The sequence below is a fragment of the Homalodisca vitripennis genome, chromosome 7 (assembly GCF_021130785.1).
Source record: "Homalodisca vitripennis isolate AUS2020 chromosome 7, UT_GWSS_2.1, whole genome shotgun sequence".
In the NCBI taxonomy this organism is placed as follows: domain Eukaryota; kingdom Metazoa; phylum Arthropoda; class Insecta; order Hemiptera; family Cicadellidae; genus Homalodisca; species Homalodisca vitripennis.
Window position 1 is genome coordinate 60,049,250 of NC_060213.1, and position 15,691 is coordinate 60,064,940.

Sequence of the window (15,691 nt, forward strand, 5' to 3'; positions counted from 1 at the left end):
CTCATGAATGGAAGTGGGGATACAATGTGATCTCTGGAATGAGTGTGAAGATAAGATGTGAATAGATGGTCATGGATAGTCAACAACTGTTACACTGGTATGTTGGTAATAGGTGACACTGCTCAGTTAGTTGTACTACAAACAATAGCAGCATTGAACATGTGGCGGGAACAATTGCTTTTCAAGATCAATGCAAAATATTATAGCCTTAATAAAGCCAGGCCTTGAATACATGTGAAATGTTTATGAATAATATTTTATGATTTCATCTTTGTAGTCTAACTTCCTTGCTTGTTGGATTTAAAAGGTATCACATTATATCTTTATTTATTCTTATTATTTTGCAGAAGGTAGGATAATTTTTATAGAGGTGAGGTAATCCAGACCTTAAAATTATGAGTTTTACCACATTAGTAAAATCTGTATATTTATAGATCATTATTAATATTCTTAATTGTTCTGTAGCCCTATGGACACCATTTGAACACTAAAAGTAAGGATATCACACAATTTTATAGGACTTTGCGTAGTTTCAAGGAAATTACTAGGTTTTTATGTTATAACTAAAAGTCACATACTACATTTTTAATGTTTATTCCATAGGCATATATTGGTATTACTTATAATAAATACTGTTGTATGGTAATTCATGGTTTTACTTAACCTGGCTCTATATGCATTTAACTAATCTTTATTCCTTGTAATGTAGTGATGAATATCATTTCTTTTCAAAACCATATGTGACTTTTTTCTTATGTATATTAACACTTTGTACCCTGGGCCCTTAATACATGTTTCGGCGTGGCTCCCTGGGGGTTTTATGATGCTTTTAAAAAGTTCTGTGTTATTACAGTAATTATGTTATAAACTCATACTATATATCTTTTTAAAGATAGAGATACATACTTTTTTTAAATGTATACATATATAAAGTTTATTTTCAAAATAAAACTATTACATAATATTGAATGTTATGTAAAAAATACAAAAAAAGTTTTTGCTACATAGCTTGTTAGTTCAGGTAATTCGCCTTAGAGTGGTCATTTTTAAAGCACAATGGTCTGAATCAAATACAGGATCTCGCAAATTTTCGTTTAGATCGTTCATAAAATCAATATTTGGTCCCAGGTGTGTATCAAAATCATCGTCACTTTCCGACTCGCAGTCAAACAAAAGATCGCGAATTGCATCACTTTTGATTTCGTCACCTTATATTATTTAAACTCGAAAATAATAAGTAAATAATATAAAATAAAATCAACGGAAAGTCTAGAAGAAAGAACAAAGCAAGTATAAATACAAAACAAAACACACGGATAACCTCACATTGCTTGCATTTGCCTTTACTTCATTCAGTAAGAAACTAAAGTTCTGATTATTTACAAACAGTTAAATTCACATTTATAATACATTATAATAACATTTGCTTCAGTATTTGTCGGCAAGATTTGTAGAAGACATCACTAAGACTCACAACAACACATAACGTGAAACACTACAAAGCAAACTGACAGTACCGACAATCAGCCGCAGCGCCTATGATCAGCTGTCTAGACTCGCTTGTAGTATGACGATAAATATACGTATTTCATTACTAAAACGTGACCCAGAGATCTCAAAACCAACAAATACAAACTTAGACAACCAATGAACATAATCAAAATGTTTGAATCCAAAAATAAGATGACTGAGCTAAATAATACAATTAAATAACACGACCCGAGCTATACTCGGGCGCCGGTAGCAGGCGCTGCCGACGCGGCCCGACCTATACTCGGGCTCAGGGTACAAAGTGTTAATACCTTATAAATATACAGATTTATAACATTAAAACACTAATATTTACAAAATATGTAATTGTGTGAATAATGAGATGTAAACCTGTAATTTTTATAGAGAATATGCACACAAAATGTAATGCAATCACATTAGAGATTGTTTTATTGTTGAAAGCTGACATCCATCCATGCATAGACACAGCTGATATCTAATGATTCGCATAAAAAGTGCACACTTGAACTCAACATTTGATCAACAGTATAAAATCTTGTGTTTAATATATGTATAAAAAAATTATCTTCCTGTTGGTTAAAAATTTCTTTATTTGTAAAAAAACAAAAGCTTTATTGATCAAACATACTCCCAGACCTATTTGTTTTAGGATTACATAAATAATTAAAACTTGTTCCTTTTGTGACAGGTTTTTTTTTAATTACAACATTTATTAGATATATCATGCCCAATCTCCACCCCAAGTTTAATACCCTAACCTCCTGCTCTCTCAAAGCATCAAAATATTCATCTAAATGTTTATTAAATATAGTTTGAGCCAACACATAAGTTATTGTAAATTAAATAAAACCTATTTGTTGTTAAATATTCAGAAAAAAGTATAAAATTATCAAGTGGAGTAGTATTCTATCACTGTATCAAATTATCTTTTAACAATTAATTTTTTATGATTTTGAAAACTAACATAGTTGCGTAAAAAAACATTATTTTGGAGTTCTTATATTCAAAAAGTTGTTTGTACCCCATTACAGGGAAATTGTTAAGAAGTGTGGCAAAGAAAACCATTTACAGGATTTAGTTTTATAATTTTCTATAGAAATTTATTTTACTTTCTAAGAATTATAATTGAATTAATTGGTCCTTTAAGTTATTAAGGTAATTTAAAAAGTGCATCATAAATAATCTTGATTAAAGAATAAAATTAGATAATAAAATATTAATTATTTTCTGTTAGTATTTAACATTTTTTATTTGTTTTAGTCAATGCAGAAAAGTTTGTTATTGAACACAGTCACTTTTTGGTATTTGTTGTACAGTTTGTCAGTGAAACGCATAAGATCCATAAACACCAGCGCTTATCCTTCCTTCCTCTACTTAATCCCTTCCTGGAACCTCTGGTTATAAACAAGGGGGTAAGTTTCAATTTAAAGTAAGCACATGGAATTTTTTAATCAATTTTTGTAAACTCAATTTTTATTATATGCAATTAATTGGTCAATAAATGTATTATCAAAGAAAACGTTGTCAAAAGTCCTCTTGTAAGAAAGGATAAATGGGAGATCACTGTTATTACAATGTACACTTACTACGTGAGTGTTGAGTTCAGCTCCTGTTCACCTTACACTTGGTGCAGTGGCTGAGATCCGACACTGTCAAAGACTTAACTCCTAGAATCTGGAGTCAGCATCCATCTGAAGAGATCCATAACAGGTCGGCAACAAAGAAGCTCAAAACAGATTGCATCGTTTCAACGTTACAGACACCTTGACTACACTTTTTGTGTAACATACACTAAATAACAAATCATTCTTGTTGCTTTATAAATTTTATAGTATATTCTCCTTTCAAAATACATTTTCTTATGATTTCTTTTAATTTTTATTCTATTAAATTTAAATGTAAGGGGGGAAAACAGATATTCATTTTTATTAGGACCTTCAACAACGGGTGGTTGATTTTGTTGGTACCCCCTATCAGACCAAAAGGTGATGTAGGTTCAAAATAGACTGGTGATATCCTCCATCATAATATAATTCTTTTATCACTGTTGTCTATATTAATTATTTTACAAAAATTACAATTGCAACATTGTAATTACGCTACATCATAACTTTTTTGTTTCAGTCAACGCCAGTGGGGTCTCTGCAAACCAACCAGGAGGTATTTGTCCACAAAATGCCTGCCACTGCCGCCAAGGTCAGTTTATCATACATATCCTCGCTTTGTGTATCAGAGTTACGTTTTAAGCCATTTGATTCTTGTTAGCACATGAGCGCTGTCAAAAAGAAGAATACAAGATTACAAGGAGTTGTCCAAGTATTGTCAGGAAACCGTCCTGGGAAATGATTTGTGCACAAAAATGCTCTGACTAATCGAGTACTTAAATCTTATCTCAGACTAATAATATCATGTTTGAGAACTTGAATTTTTAAATCTGTACTTTTATCAGAAAACCTAACTTTAGTAACCTTTTACTTAAGAAGTATTTTGCCACCTTTTAACTGTTTTTACCATGTACGATACTTACCTTTTAGATCATAAAACCACTAAAAGTGGCCAATAAAAAATTCCCTTCACACCTATGGACCATTGTGAGTAGCCAAAAATAAAGCATTTTATTGTTGAACCTTTTATTTCCAAATTAAGGTCTTTTTTATCTGTAAGAGAATCTCAGAAAATATTTCTGGGCTGGGTAAAGATTCGTGACTAGGAACAGACGGTAGTTACAATGGAAACTATTGAGCAGGATTCAAACTATAATGTATGTTGTTTGAGAATTCTGAACAGTCTAGCTTTAAATTAACAAGTGGTTCAAAATACAGAGCTTTGATTTAACAAGGTGAATAAAGTTAAATACGTCAGATTCTTGGAACCGGTTTTACGAACTGTGTTGGTATTTAAAGTCCATGAAACAATTAGTGCAAGCTATTATAATTACGCACAAAAATTAAATTTTATACATACACCATCAAAATAAAATAAATGTATAAGAAATCAAGATTGTATTCTTTTTCTGTGTTGAATTATTTTTTAAGTGGATGGTTAAATAGAATACCTCTTTTATAATTCCAAACATAAACAAAATGTGTTTAAACTGTGAAAAATGGATTCAATTTTAAAATGGACTAGGGAGAACTAACTTCTTATGTGATCTACATTATTCTTCAAAGGTTATCCATATTACTTAGAACACTGTGAATAGACTACGGTTAAACCTTATCACCCCAGAAGAGAATCATAATCGGAAACAAACTGATGACAGATTTATAGTATTGTGCAAATTAATGTGAACAAGCAGAATTAATTTGTAATTATGATTTATTTAGGGCAAAGCTACATTTAGGTACACTTACATGAGATACTCACTTAGTGTTGTGATCCTATTTATTTTCCTAGGTGTGATATCCATATCAATAAACAGCTAAACCTGATGCATAGTTTTTTCACAAAATCAATGAAAAGAACCCAAATTTGCATACATAACCTAAGATATAATTATACCAATGTTACACAAAGCACTTGTTTAGATCAATATGTCAATAAGGTTTTGTGGTTACGTTGATTTCTTTAATAAACCAGCTGACAGAATATGCACAACAATGCGCCAATGTATAAAAACTAAATTTTGACCTTAGTTCACATTAATTCAAACAATACTGTAGATATGTTTTATTTATTGTAGAACATAGGTGTTATTAGGACAATAGTAAATGAATTTCACTAAGTTTGTGGTGAATGTGATCTGTTTTAAAAATTTCTGTTGAGACAGCGTATACACAAATAATGATGTATGTCATTGAAAATGGTTATGTAGATAACGTCAAATATTGACTTGAGTACTCATGGTTGGAACGCACTAGAATTTTGTCATACATAGTGTGTCTAAAAATGCGAGTCACAAATGTAAAGAACTTCAGTTATAAATCTATTTCATTTCTACACTTTAAAATCAACATAAATAAAACTAAATACAAGTTTACATGGTCTTGAGTTCTTTGGTATATTGCTGGTCTTTGTGGTACTTGTCAAAACGACAGCACAAAGTCCTGGTTTTCTTGGACAAGCAGAAGAAATGTATGTTGTCATCTTCATCATTTTTTCAGTTTTGTAGCATACTCAACAATCTTTTCATTTTCTGTCACCCTTCCTATCCCGTTCATCATTTTGAATAAACTTGTGGATTGGGTTTTGTTGTGGAGTAGTAAGAGGAGCTTGCTTCTTTGGAGGTAAAATACTCTCAATCATACTTGTTCTAAAATCATGTAAGGACAGTTTTTTGTCAATTGCATAGCTTTGGTAGTGATCATTTTCTCTACATGAATAAATACTTTCTTGTACCATCGCAAGGTACAAGGTTATGCTTGCTATCTGCTCTCAAAGTTCCAGTGCAATAAGGTTAGATCAGAAAGTAGCTTGGATGCTAATTCAAAACTGTCATAAAAGTTATCCATAAAAATTATGTGACCTTTTCCGGAAAATCCCTATCTTTGCCTGAGGAAATTTAAAATATGTTAGTCAAAAAGGCTCAGTGAGAGTATGACTTGGTTACTTTATTTATGGCTTTCACCATAGCTTCATTTAGCGTCAACTCCTTAACACATTGACTGCGGTAAAAATATTTAAAAACTTACCAGATAACTGAAAAAATATTATTGCATATAAACTTACGTTTTGGTGGGTGTTATGAAGGAATGGTGGTTGAAATCGGGCTCCCGTCAGTTTTTTGGAGGTTTTTTCAATTTTGAAAATCCACGGTCACCGGTTGACCGCACCGCATCCCACGTACGCCACTATGTATTGCGCCAGCGTCACAGCATGGTCCCGACCGCTACACACCGAGTATAACTCCAACACTATGTTTGAAACTGTCCGTAGTATGTACAATAATCTAACCTATATTGTCTTCAGTATTTATTCAACTAAAAGTTTTACTTATTTACACTATTTACACAGGTTTAGTTTTTTATTCATGATACTTTTCGAAGCAAGCGCCGAAAGCACAGGCCAGGCTTATCTGGACAAGTTGCACAGAACCAAGGTGTTTTCTTATTGCGTGTGGTCTGACAACAGATTCGGACAGTTTTTTCTTTGAATTCTGTTCGCTGCAGTTCGGCCTTCAATTTTTTGAATTTGATGCATCCCAAGTCGCGCTCGTTTTTGACCGGGCTCTTCAACAGCAACGTCCAGAGGGTGGCAAAAGTGATCGAATGACTTCAAGTCTGAACTCATAGAAGTTTTATTTTTCGCTGGTATTTGTTGTGTAGGTTGTGTGCATTTAGAAGCATCATTTGTAGGATGTGGATGAAGATTTTCTTATACCAGCGCATTGTCTTTCTTTCACAGGGATAATAAGACAGTAACTGGTCAGCCCTATCCACACCACTCATGTACGCGTTATACTGTATGATGGGAAGTGGCTTTTTCAAAGTAGTTTTATGTTTGGTAATAAAGTCCACCATTTCATTTTCAAATTCGGTGCTTATATAGGTCACAACACGTTTTGTCACGCCACTTACCGATCATTACGCTGTTCCCATATCGTGCCACTGTTTCACCTCTTTTGAGTTTAGCACTCTGTATGTCATTTGGGACATTTTTTTCCTATCGAGGCGGCAAAGTCCCGGTGCAATAGGTATTCCGTGCAAGGAGTTTTGAGGCCTAGCAAGTAACTATTGTAAAAGTTATCCATGAAAATGGAGTGGCCATTATTTAATTTTTCCTGTAACAAATACAAAACAACCTTCTCTGTGTGACCTTTCCCCCCTACTTCCAAATCTGATGAGCCACCATATCACGTGAAATTTTAGAATCAGTCCAGAGTGTTCTGTCAGTGAGTACAACTTCACACCATACTTATGGCGCTCTTTCCTTTTATGTACTGGCGAAAATGTAGACGGCCTCGCCAAAGAATCATCGCCTCATCTAAAGAAAGTTCCTTTTGTGGATAGTAAATGTCATTCATTTTGTTATTAAAATGACCAACAACAAATTTGATTTTATATCCATACTAGTTTCTTCCTGGTGGTTAGGATTGTGAAAATACAAACATCGTAGAATATTCAAAAATCTATCCCTTGACATCACATGGCGGAAAACTTGTAAACTAAACAGCTTATCAGTCTTCCAATAGTCCTGGAGACGATTTAGTCGAATTGTTCCAGTGTGCAAGAGAAGTCCGATAAAGTGCAATAACTCGTCCCATTGTAATGTCTTTCCATTTGTTTTATTCGAGAATTTGGTGTCAGATCTGGTTTTTTGAACACTTCAAAGGCATAGGCATTTGAAAACTTGATTACGTTTTCTAAGAAAATGTCATCAAGCAAGAGCCTAAAATTAATCTATTGGTTTACCTTGGCCAGGACAAGGTACTAGAAGTCCAGACAGGCGGACAAAAGTAATGGGTCTCAATCCGGAAGTTGTCAAAGCCCATACAGGGGGGCTGTGCCAATGTCTAGGTCATCATCGGAACTATAAGACACATCAGAGGATTCACTTGACAGATCATCAGAATCACCATCCACTAAATTCTGAATAGGATCCACATTTTGGTTTGCGAGAGGCACTTCATCGTCACTGTCGTCGGCACAGTGTGCACCACTTTGTGTCGAAGTTCCAGGAAGATCCATTTTCAATGAAGTAAACAATTCTAAGAACTATATTTACACTCACTAAGCACTCAACACTTCACTATTTCAAAGAGAAAAAGAAAAGAAACGGCGGTCGCCGGTGACCGCACCGCACTATGCCCGAAACCGAAACTAATACGTCCACTGACACGACCCGATGTCTAACTGAGAAGCGACGTAGTTTCCACCCACTCAAACGAGTGGCTGAACCACACTGAAACTACAAACAGAGAGCGGTTGCGCGCGGGTCGCCGGTGACCGCCGCGCACTCTAGCGAGGGTATTTGGCGGTCACCGGTGACCGCGCCGCACTCTATGTGTTAAAAAGGATAATTTATCTTCATTTATCTAATTTTATGGTTGTATGATCAACATGCTTAACCTACTTGTTTCCAGTGATCCTGAAGTTCGTTGAGATGAATAGAACCAGTATGCAACAATAGACCAATAAAAGTTTTCAACTTCGCTACTTCAATCTCGTTCCTTCTTTTAACATGAGATTATGCAGATGTTGTCCACTTTTGTGTTTTGTTCTGAACAAGTTCCAAGGCATATTTGTTTATTTTGATGCAAATTTACCTGGTACATCTACTAGTTTTTTTTTGTGTAATCCAGTGTTTCTTTTGAAAGGAAATTTCTTTAGAACATTGGTACATTAGCCTATGAAGAGCTCAGGTGCACTGTTTTCAGATTCACAATTAGCACACATGAAATACGATACAAAACTAGTATAATACAATATTACTCTAAAACTACACCTAAATAAACTGCAAACAAAATGCATGTTACTTGCACATGTCAAAAACGTAGTAAATAGAAATGAACTCCCAAGCCAAGGTCGACTCCAATCCACACACCATGCTCACTGAATTTGAACTGTCTCTGTGAAAGCTGGGCTTGCACTGAGCAAGTTGTATAGACTACTGTACCCACATGGAACGTGTTAAAAGTAATGAATTTCTCACCGAAATAAATTTTTAAAGAAAGTGATTATTACATGAAAATACTACTGAAGATTTACTGGAAAATATTGGTTAAAAGAATTAATTTGCAAGAAAAGAGTAGATTTAAAAAAAATCACACTAGGAACGTGGTATTGCTTGCTAACATTTGAATTAGGTAAACAAACAGATGATTACAAAAAAAGATATGAATATTCAGTTGTTGTTAACCCCAAACACCATAATGTTGAAATTCTTGGAGTACCAATATCCAATTTGAGAAAAGGTGGTATGATAAAATAGCTAACAGACAGGAGTATAACCTTGCCGACAACTAGATTAAAACCAGTATATTTTATAGTTTAATTAAACTCCAAAAACTTAAATTAAAAATGTATAGCATAGATACAATTTTGGCTGAATACAGTAATTTAGCTCTACGTTTGCCCTTGTACTATCCTGAACTCTTATTACTATGGAAATGATATAGAGTGTTATTAAGCAAAGGGTTGCTAAATTTAATGTATCGTTTTCAATGGAAGTCATAAAACAGTTTCTGGAAAGGTGCAGATTAATTAGATATGCTTAAATAATTGTGACGTGTAAGCAACATGTGTATCACTTACTCCATGTCTCCTATTACACTTCTCAGGGGTTGCATAGAATCTCACAGGCTGTATATATAGTTGATTACTGTTATCTTCTTAACCTGACATTTATCTGTTTTTGTTGTATGTGTGTGGAACTTTTAAACATGTCTTATTAGTCTTTGATTGTCCAGAAAAGCCAATAAAGTGTTAATTAACTTGTTATTTGAAGGATTTTGTAGTAACTAAAATTAAACAAATGTTATAGTGTTCTACTCTTCATACCTGTGTAGAACTCATTCAGTGTAACTCAAAACACATTCTGGAACTCTTATTACATATATGATGGTTGTTGTGTGTTTTGATAGGACGACGATATTGATTTTGACTTTGATGACGAAACGATGCTGATATTTGAGGTCAGATTGAATATCCCCTGTTGGCTTGTACATATCGCTTTTAGGTATTTCCTATAGCGAGCTGGACACGTCTCTGTAGCATTGGGGATAGTTGTGTTCCAATAGCTCTGTTGTAGCATATGTCGTATGTTAACAATGTTTTGTTGTGGAAATGTTGCCTGTTATTGTTTTTATTATTGATTTTAATAGTGATTTTTTTTATCTCACTTAGAAATTCATACTGAATCTTGGTGGTTTTCAGTTGTCAGTTTTGCATTTTTAAGATCAATTTCAGTTTAGAGTTTTGATTGTAATTATCAAATTTTCACTCTTTTATCCTTCTCACACTTAGCAGATAAAAAAATTATATCCGGGATACTTGTGTAATTTTTCAGCCACCAAAATGGTACTGGACTTTATTTGGGTAATTTAGAAGATTTTGTAGACCTCAGTAGTGTTTTTCTGTGTTTTAAAGTTGTTATTTTTAAAACATACAATAACAAATCTGGTAAGTTGTGACTGTATCTCAACATTTTTTGTCAATTTTTATATTTTAAATTATCAAATTTCTTGATAAATATATTTTGGTTTAATGTATCTATGATTATCAAGATGAACTTTTTTTATGAATTAAATTTTTTAGGTTAATTTTACATTTATAAATATATGTTAGGGAGGGCTGTGCGATTACTCTGAAATGTAAGTAATTTTTGCAATGGTGATTTTTTAAGGACTTCTTAGAAGCAGTTACGAAAACTAAACAAAAAATCAACACAACAAACCAAACATGTGGTACAACATAACCGTAACTGAATATGCAGGCCCAGCTCAACAATAATAACAAAAGGCACAACACGATCTTGAATGGAAATTTCTACTATAAGTCTGCTATAGCAATGGCTTAAGATACATAGTAACCTAACAGTAATGAAACATATTACTCTCATATTACCATCCACAAGAACAATAGAATGTAAAGTTATACATAGTGAAGTGTGACACATCACTAATAACCTAAAACATTGTGTATTATGGTGTAAACTAAAGATGGCTCTGATCATAGCCAGGTACAGGAGTTTAATCTTATTATTCTATAATTTAATGTTGTTATATATTTTTTTCATATACGGCACAATGTTCTGGTTTTCGTCCTTCTTGTGCTAAGTATTTTGCATGGTACTAGAGATGAATTGAGTATGGAAAGTGATTATTGTAAGTTAATTCTCAATTTTTGGAAACAAAAAGGAACACGTTTGTGAACTGATTACTTTTTTCTGTATCTCATCCATAAATAAAAAAAAAACACCATGTATTGAACAAAAAAAAACTGTTAAATAGAATCTAAATATAAGAAGTCTGGTGTTAATTTCTTGATTAATTACTTTAAAATATAAATATCTGTTATTAAAAGAAACTAATAAGAATCCCTAGTATTATATTTTATTGGAATAATATTTTGTTAATAAATTCATTGACTGAATAGTTTTATTATAGTAAAAGTCAATGCCTTGAGCCATTTTTCTATGTCATGTGCATAAATTGTTGTTCAATTTCTTTAAGTTTTGCAAGCTTCAGAAAAAAGACATAAAAATATAATCAACCAATTTTGATACTCTTTTTATTCATTCTTCATTAAATAAGGAATGTGATATGTAACAGTATTGTTCTATCCTCTCTGGTGTAACAATTAATATATCTGCTCTAAACAAAAGTGAAAAAAACTTTATTTTAGGTCAGTAGTAAAATTTTATATGCACAGTATTGTTTACTTATGCCTTAGAAAAGAACATAAAAAACCTAATACAAATGATTTATAATACATTATTTTATGTTATTGTTTGATATGAAATCACAATCCATACAAAATACTACATCAAGGTTTTTTTAGACTTTACAAATTATTGTAATTGTCATATTTTATGTACAGATAAAATGTTATTTAAACCTATCATAAACTAGTTATTTCAAGAATGCAAAATAATGTTTCAAATATGGTAAATCAAGAGTTTAGTTTGTATTTATGCTCTTATTTCACCATAATCTCAACTCTAAATTAAAGTAAGTAAACACATAAATAACAAAAAAAGTTAATGTTTATATTGTTACTAATAATGTTTTACTGAACATGATAAAACAACAGTAATGCAAACAGTTTTACTGTAAACACGCAAACTTTGCAGAACCTAACCAATGCAACTGTGCAGTAGCTGCAGCGAGTGACAACTGTCAGCAAACTGAGTGTGATAAGTGACTGGAGATAGTGAAAGAGAAAAATCAGGCACAATTGATAGTTTGATACGTATTATATGAAATAATAATAAAATACTGATTGTTTATTGTGTAAATGTCGGCAATATTTTGTATCACATACTAAATAAGTACTGCAGCACTCAAGACTGATAATGCTTTGTTTAATCTCTAAACGATTTTAGAACTTCATACCTCTTCAAGGACTTTGGTAACGATGTTATAATATTTTTTACTGTATTTGAGATTCTTGCAGTTACTGCTCATAATGTATTTCTTACATGATATCATTTCACATTTTCACAGCTCAGTGTGACATACAGGTGTAACAAGTTTGTTACAAAATAATTTAATGAAGAAAATGTTAATTGTACACCTCTTACACTATTTATTTTGGTGCAAGAAATCTAATTTAGTTCCAAGCAGATATATCACCACTGTGTCCTATTTTCCACTTCTTAAACATAATAATTGTAACAGCATTCATTTTGTACTGAAGCTTAGTTGTATGCAGACTAACAACATTCCACACAGTTTTTTAGTGCAGCATTGACCAATTATGTTAATACTTTATATTAACAAATTTGTCAAGAAATAAAGAATTATTGAGAACCATATTATGCAGTTGTTGGATTTTTTAATCTTAAGCCAGTGTTAGTTTGTTTGGTGGTATTATTTAGGAGTAATGACTGTCTATGATGTGTCAAAGGATATGATACTCAAGGAATGTCTAAGAAAAAAGTAACTAAGGAGTAGTATCCACTATAAACTACAGTACGGGACATGTTTGGAATCTGTGTTTTGATTATAAATAGGTTTCTCGTGGTTGCACCTAGAACCTTAGACTTGTGGAAAAGTGTGACCGTAGGAGTGTGTTGCAGGAAAGGGTGAAAGGTATGGCCGTCTGGTCTGACGTCTCGAAGCAGCCCTCCCACACTCTCGGCAACCTCACCCCTGCTGACAGACACGGCTCTGTACAGGTCAGATCACGCACAGACATGCACTCGCACACAAACATGTCCTACCAAACTCTGCTTGCTTGTACTCTCAGAACTGTTGATGTACTGTATACATAAATGTTTGACCAATTTGCTGTTTTTATGTTATAAGTCACAACATTTTTTCCCAAAAAATGTATAATTATTTATGAACTGTTTAAAATTTTGTAAATTAATAATTTTGAATATTTTCAAAGAGGCAAATGTGCAATCATCATCAACAGTCATTAATGTTGAAACACTCACTTAGTTCTGAGACTATTTTCCCTAGTCACCTAGATACTAACTAAACAATTTTGTCTATTTTTAGTTATTTTCTCTTTTAGTTCCTTTTAGTTCTTTGTAGAAAATAGTTCTTTACGTTTAATTATCAGCATTTTTTGTGTGAAACATACTGTTTTAAAATTTTGATTAATCAGTAGTAGCAAATATATATATATATATATATAAACAAAAATGTCGGTGAATAGTTAATATTAACTCTTTTGTTTCCGACGTCTGAATATATAAATTAGAAAAAAAAGTCCTCATTAGTATATGAAGATATTAAATCTTTTACCAACTACAAAAAAAAAAACTACTGTAACACGTCTAAATTTTAATCTGTGTAACATTTTTGTAGTTATATTTTGTAGTAAAATTACTATACAGTAAATGGAAAAGATAATGAAAAATAGTTTTTGTGTTACTTTACGAGTAAAACAATGTATATAATTATGTACTTGGATCATTTGATGTGTTTGAAATATATTTTATTTAATAAAATACATGAAAGGGTGACAATGCCATGCTTCTGTGTGTGTCACTTCTAGAGTATGAAATAGAAATTTTAAAAAATGTAGATTTTGTTATGACATTTTCTTGTTTTAATAACCTTTAGTTGGAGCCCACTTGACATTATTATACTGTAGTACACAGAATCAATTAAGCCTTGGTTTAATTTTTTTAAATAATTTATAGTGAAAGTCCTTTTTATTTATATTTTATGTGTAAGACAGAGTTTGGTTGGACTTGTGGATTATTTGCACACCTCATTCAATCATTTAGCTTGTTCCAAGGCACATAAGGTTCGGATTTTTACTTCATTCTATTTCTTTCAGCTGTTAATTATTGCTTTTTTGTTCACATATTTAGTTGCAGTTCATTTGCTGTAATTAATAGTTAAAACTGCTTCTGTAGTTGTTTTCTGGGGTCTGGTTCACTCATCTTAGATTAGTATAAATACATTACTTGTAACAGGTTGTTCATTAGGTTGAAGTAGAGTTCAGTCTATTGTTATAAAGTATATTACAATTTCTGGTTATTGCAGTATGCTGCATCTTCCTAGGAACTACAGAAATTGCTATAGGTATTGAAAGTTACACGAAAGGACCTTTTAAACTGTACTAACATTATTATAATTTTAGGTCAGCCTGCTTTGCACTAAAAATGTGGGGAAATGGGAAATGGTGTTTAATGCATGACTGAGTTTTCTTTCAGGCTGTGGTTGGTTAGGGTTGTGGGTTGTGTTAGAGGTGTTCAAACTTTCATTGTTACTAAAGAAAACTTTCCAAAATCATCATTATACACTGATAGATGTATGTTACTAAATGTCTGATGACAGTACTCGGTTGCAAATCGTATGTCGTAAGCAGGACAAGATAAAGACCAGATTATGGAGTTACGACTGAATGCATTTATATAAACTAAGATTAGCATTTAAATACTGGAATATGTTTTACAGTTTTGCCAGTAGGTTAACTCAGTGTCAACTTAATGAGATTGATTCTTTACACTGGCAAATATTCAAACGTATAGGCCTATTTGCTTGCCTCTATTTTAACATGTTACATTTATGATGTGTTTAGACTTTTTTCATGACAATAACACATGTAATTGAGCTATTTCAATACATTTAGTGTCTGTATGCCATGGTTCAAGTCAGTAATATACAGCAATAATGGTAGTATGTGTGATAGCGTAATGGTAAGGATTTATATTATCAGAGGCCAACTGAGTCTGCTGGAAGTGTAAAGGTTCCAGTAAGATTAGGTTACTTACGAGGATCGTAATTCAGCTCAATTGAAATTTGTTCATTAATAAACAACAAATTACAATTTTGCTAATTGAAACAACAGATTAGTAAAAAATTTTCATGAAATTGATTTACTTCCTTCCGAAAAGAGGTGTACTCTCTAATAACATGGGTTTTTTAATATAATGTGTACCTTTAAATCCTCTAACTTTAATTTACACCAGCATACTGTGAGGAAATTAAAAAATTGTACAGTTATTGTTGTATGATAGAATATAGTGTATTACACCAGCATACTGTGAGGAAATTAAAAAATTGTACAGTTATTGTTGTATGATAGAATATAGTGTAATAGAGTGATAGATACGG

General features: G+C 32.3%; 1 protein-coding gene across 4 annotated transcripts in view; it reads left to right on the forward strand.

Moving 5' to 3' along the window:
- The window catches only part of LOC124365890 (casein kinase I), a 173,284-nt gene that overhangs the window by 142,275 nt on the left and 15,318 nt on the right, over nt 1-15,691 (forward strand). Inside the window, exons 10-12 of one of the 4 annotated variants that reach the window (XM_046821998.1) lie at nt 2,829-2,924; nt 3,637-3,708; nt 13,192-13,290. In XM_046821998.1, coding sequence (XP_046677954.1) covers nt 2,829-2,924; nt 3,637-3,708; nt 13,192-13,290 — 267 coding nt within the window. The remainder of the gene's footprint in view (nt 1-2,828; nt 2,925-3,636; nt 3,709-13,191; nt 13,291-15,691) is intronic. The other 3 variants (XM_046821999.1, XM_046822001.1, XM_046822000.1) reach the window with 3 other exon arrangements.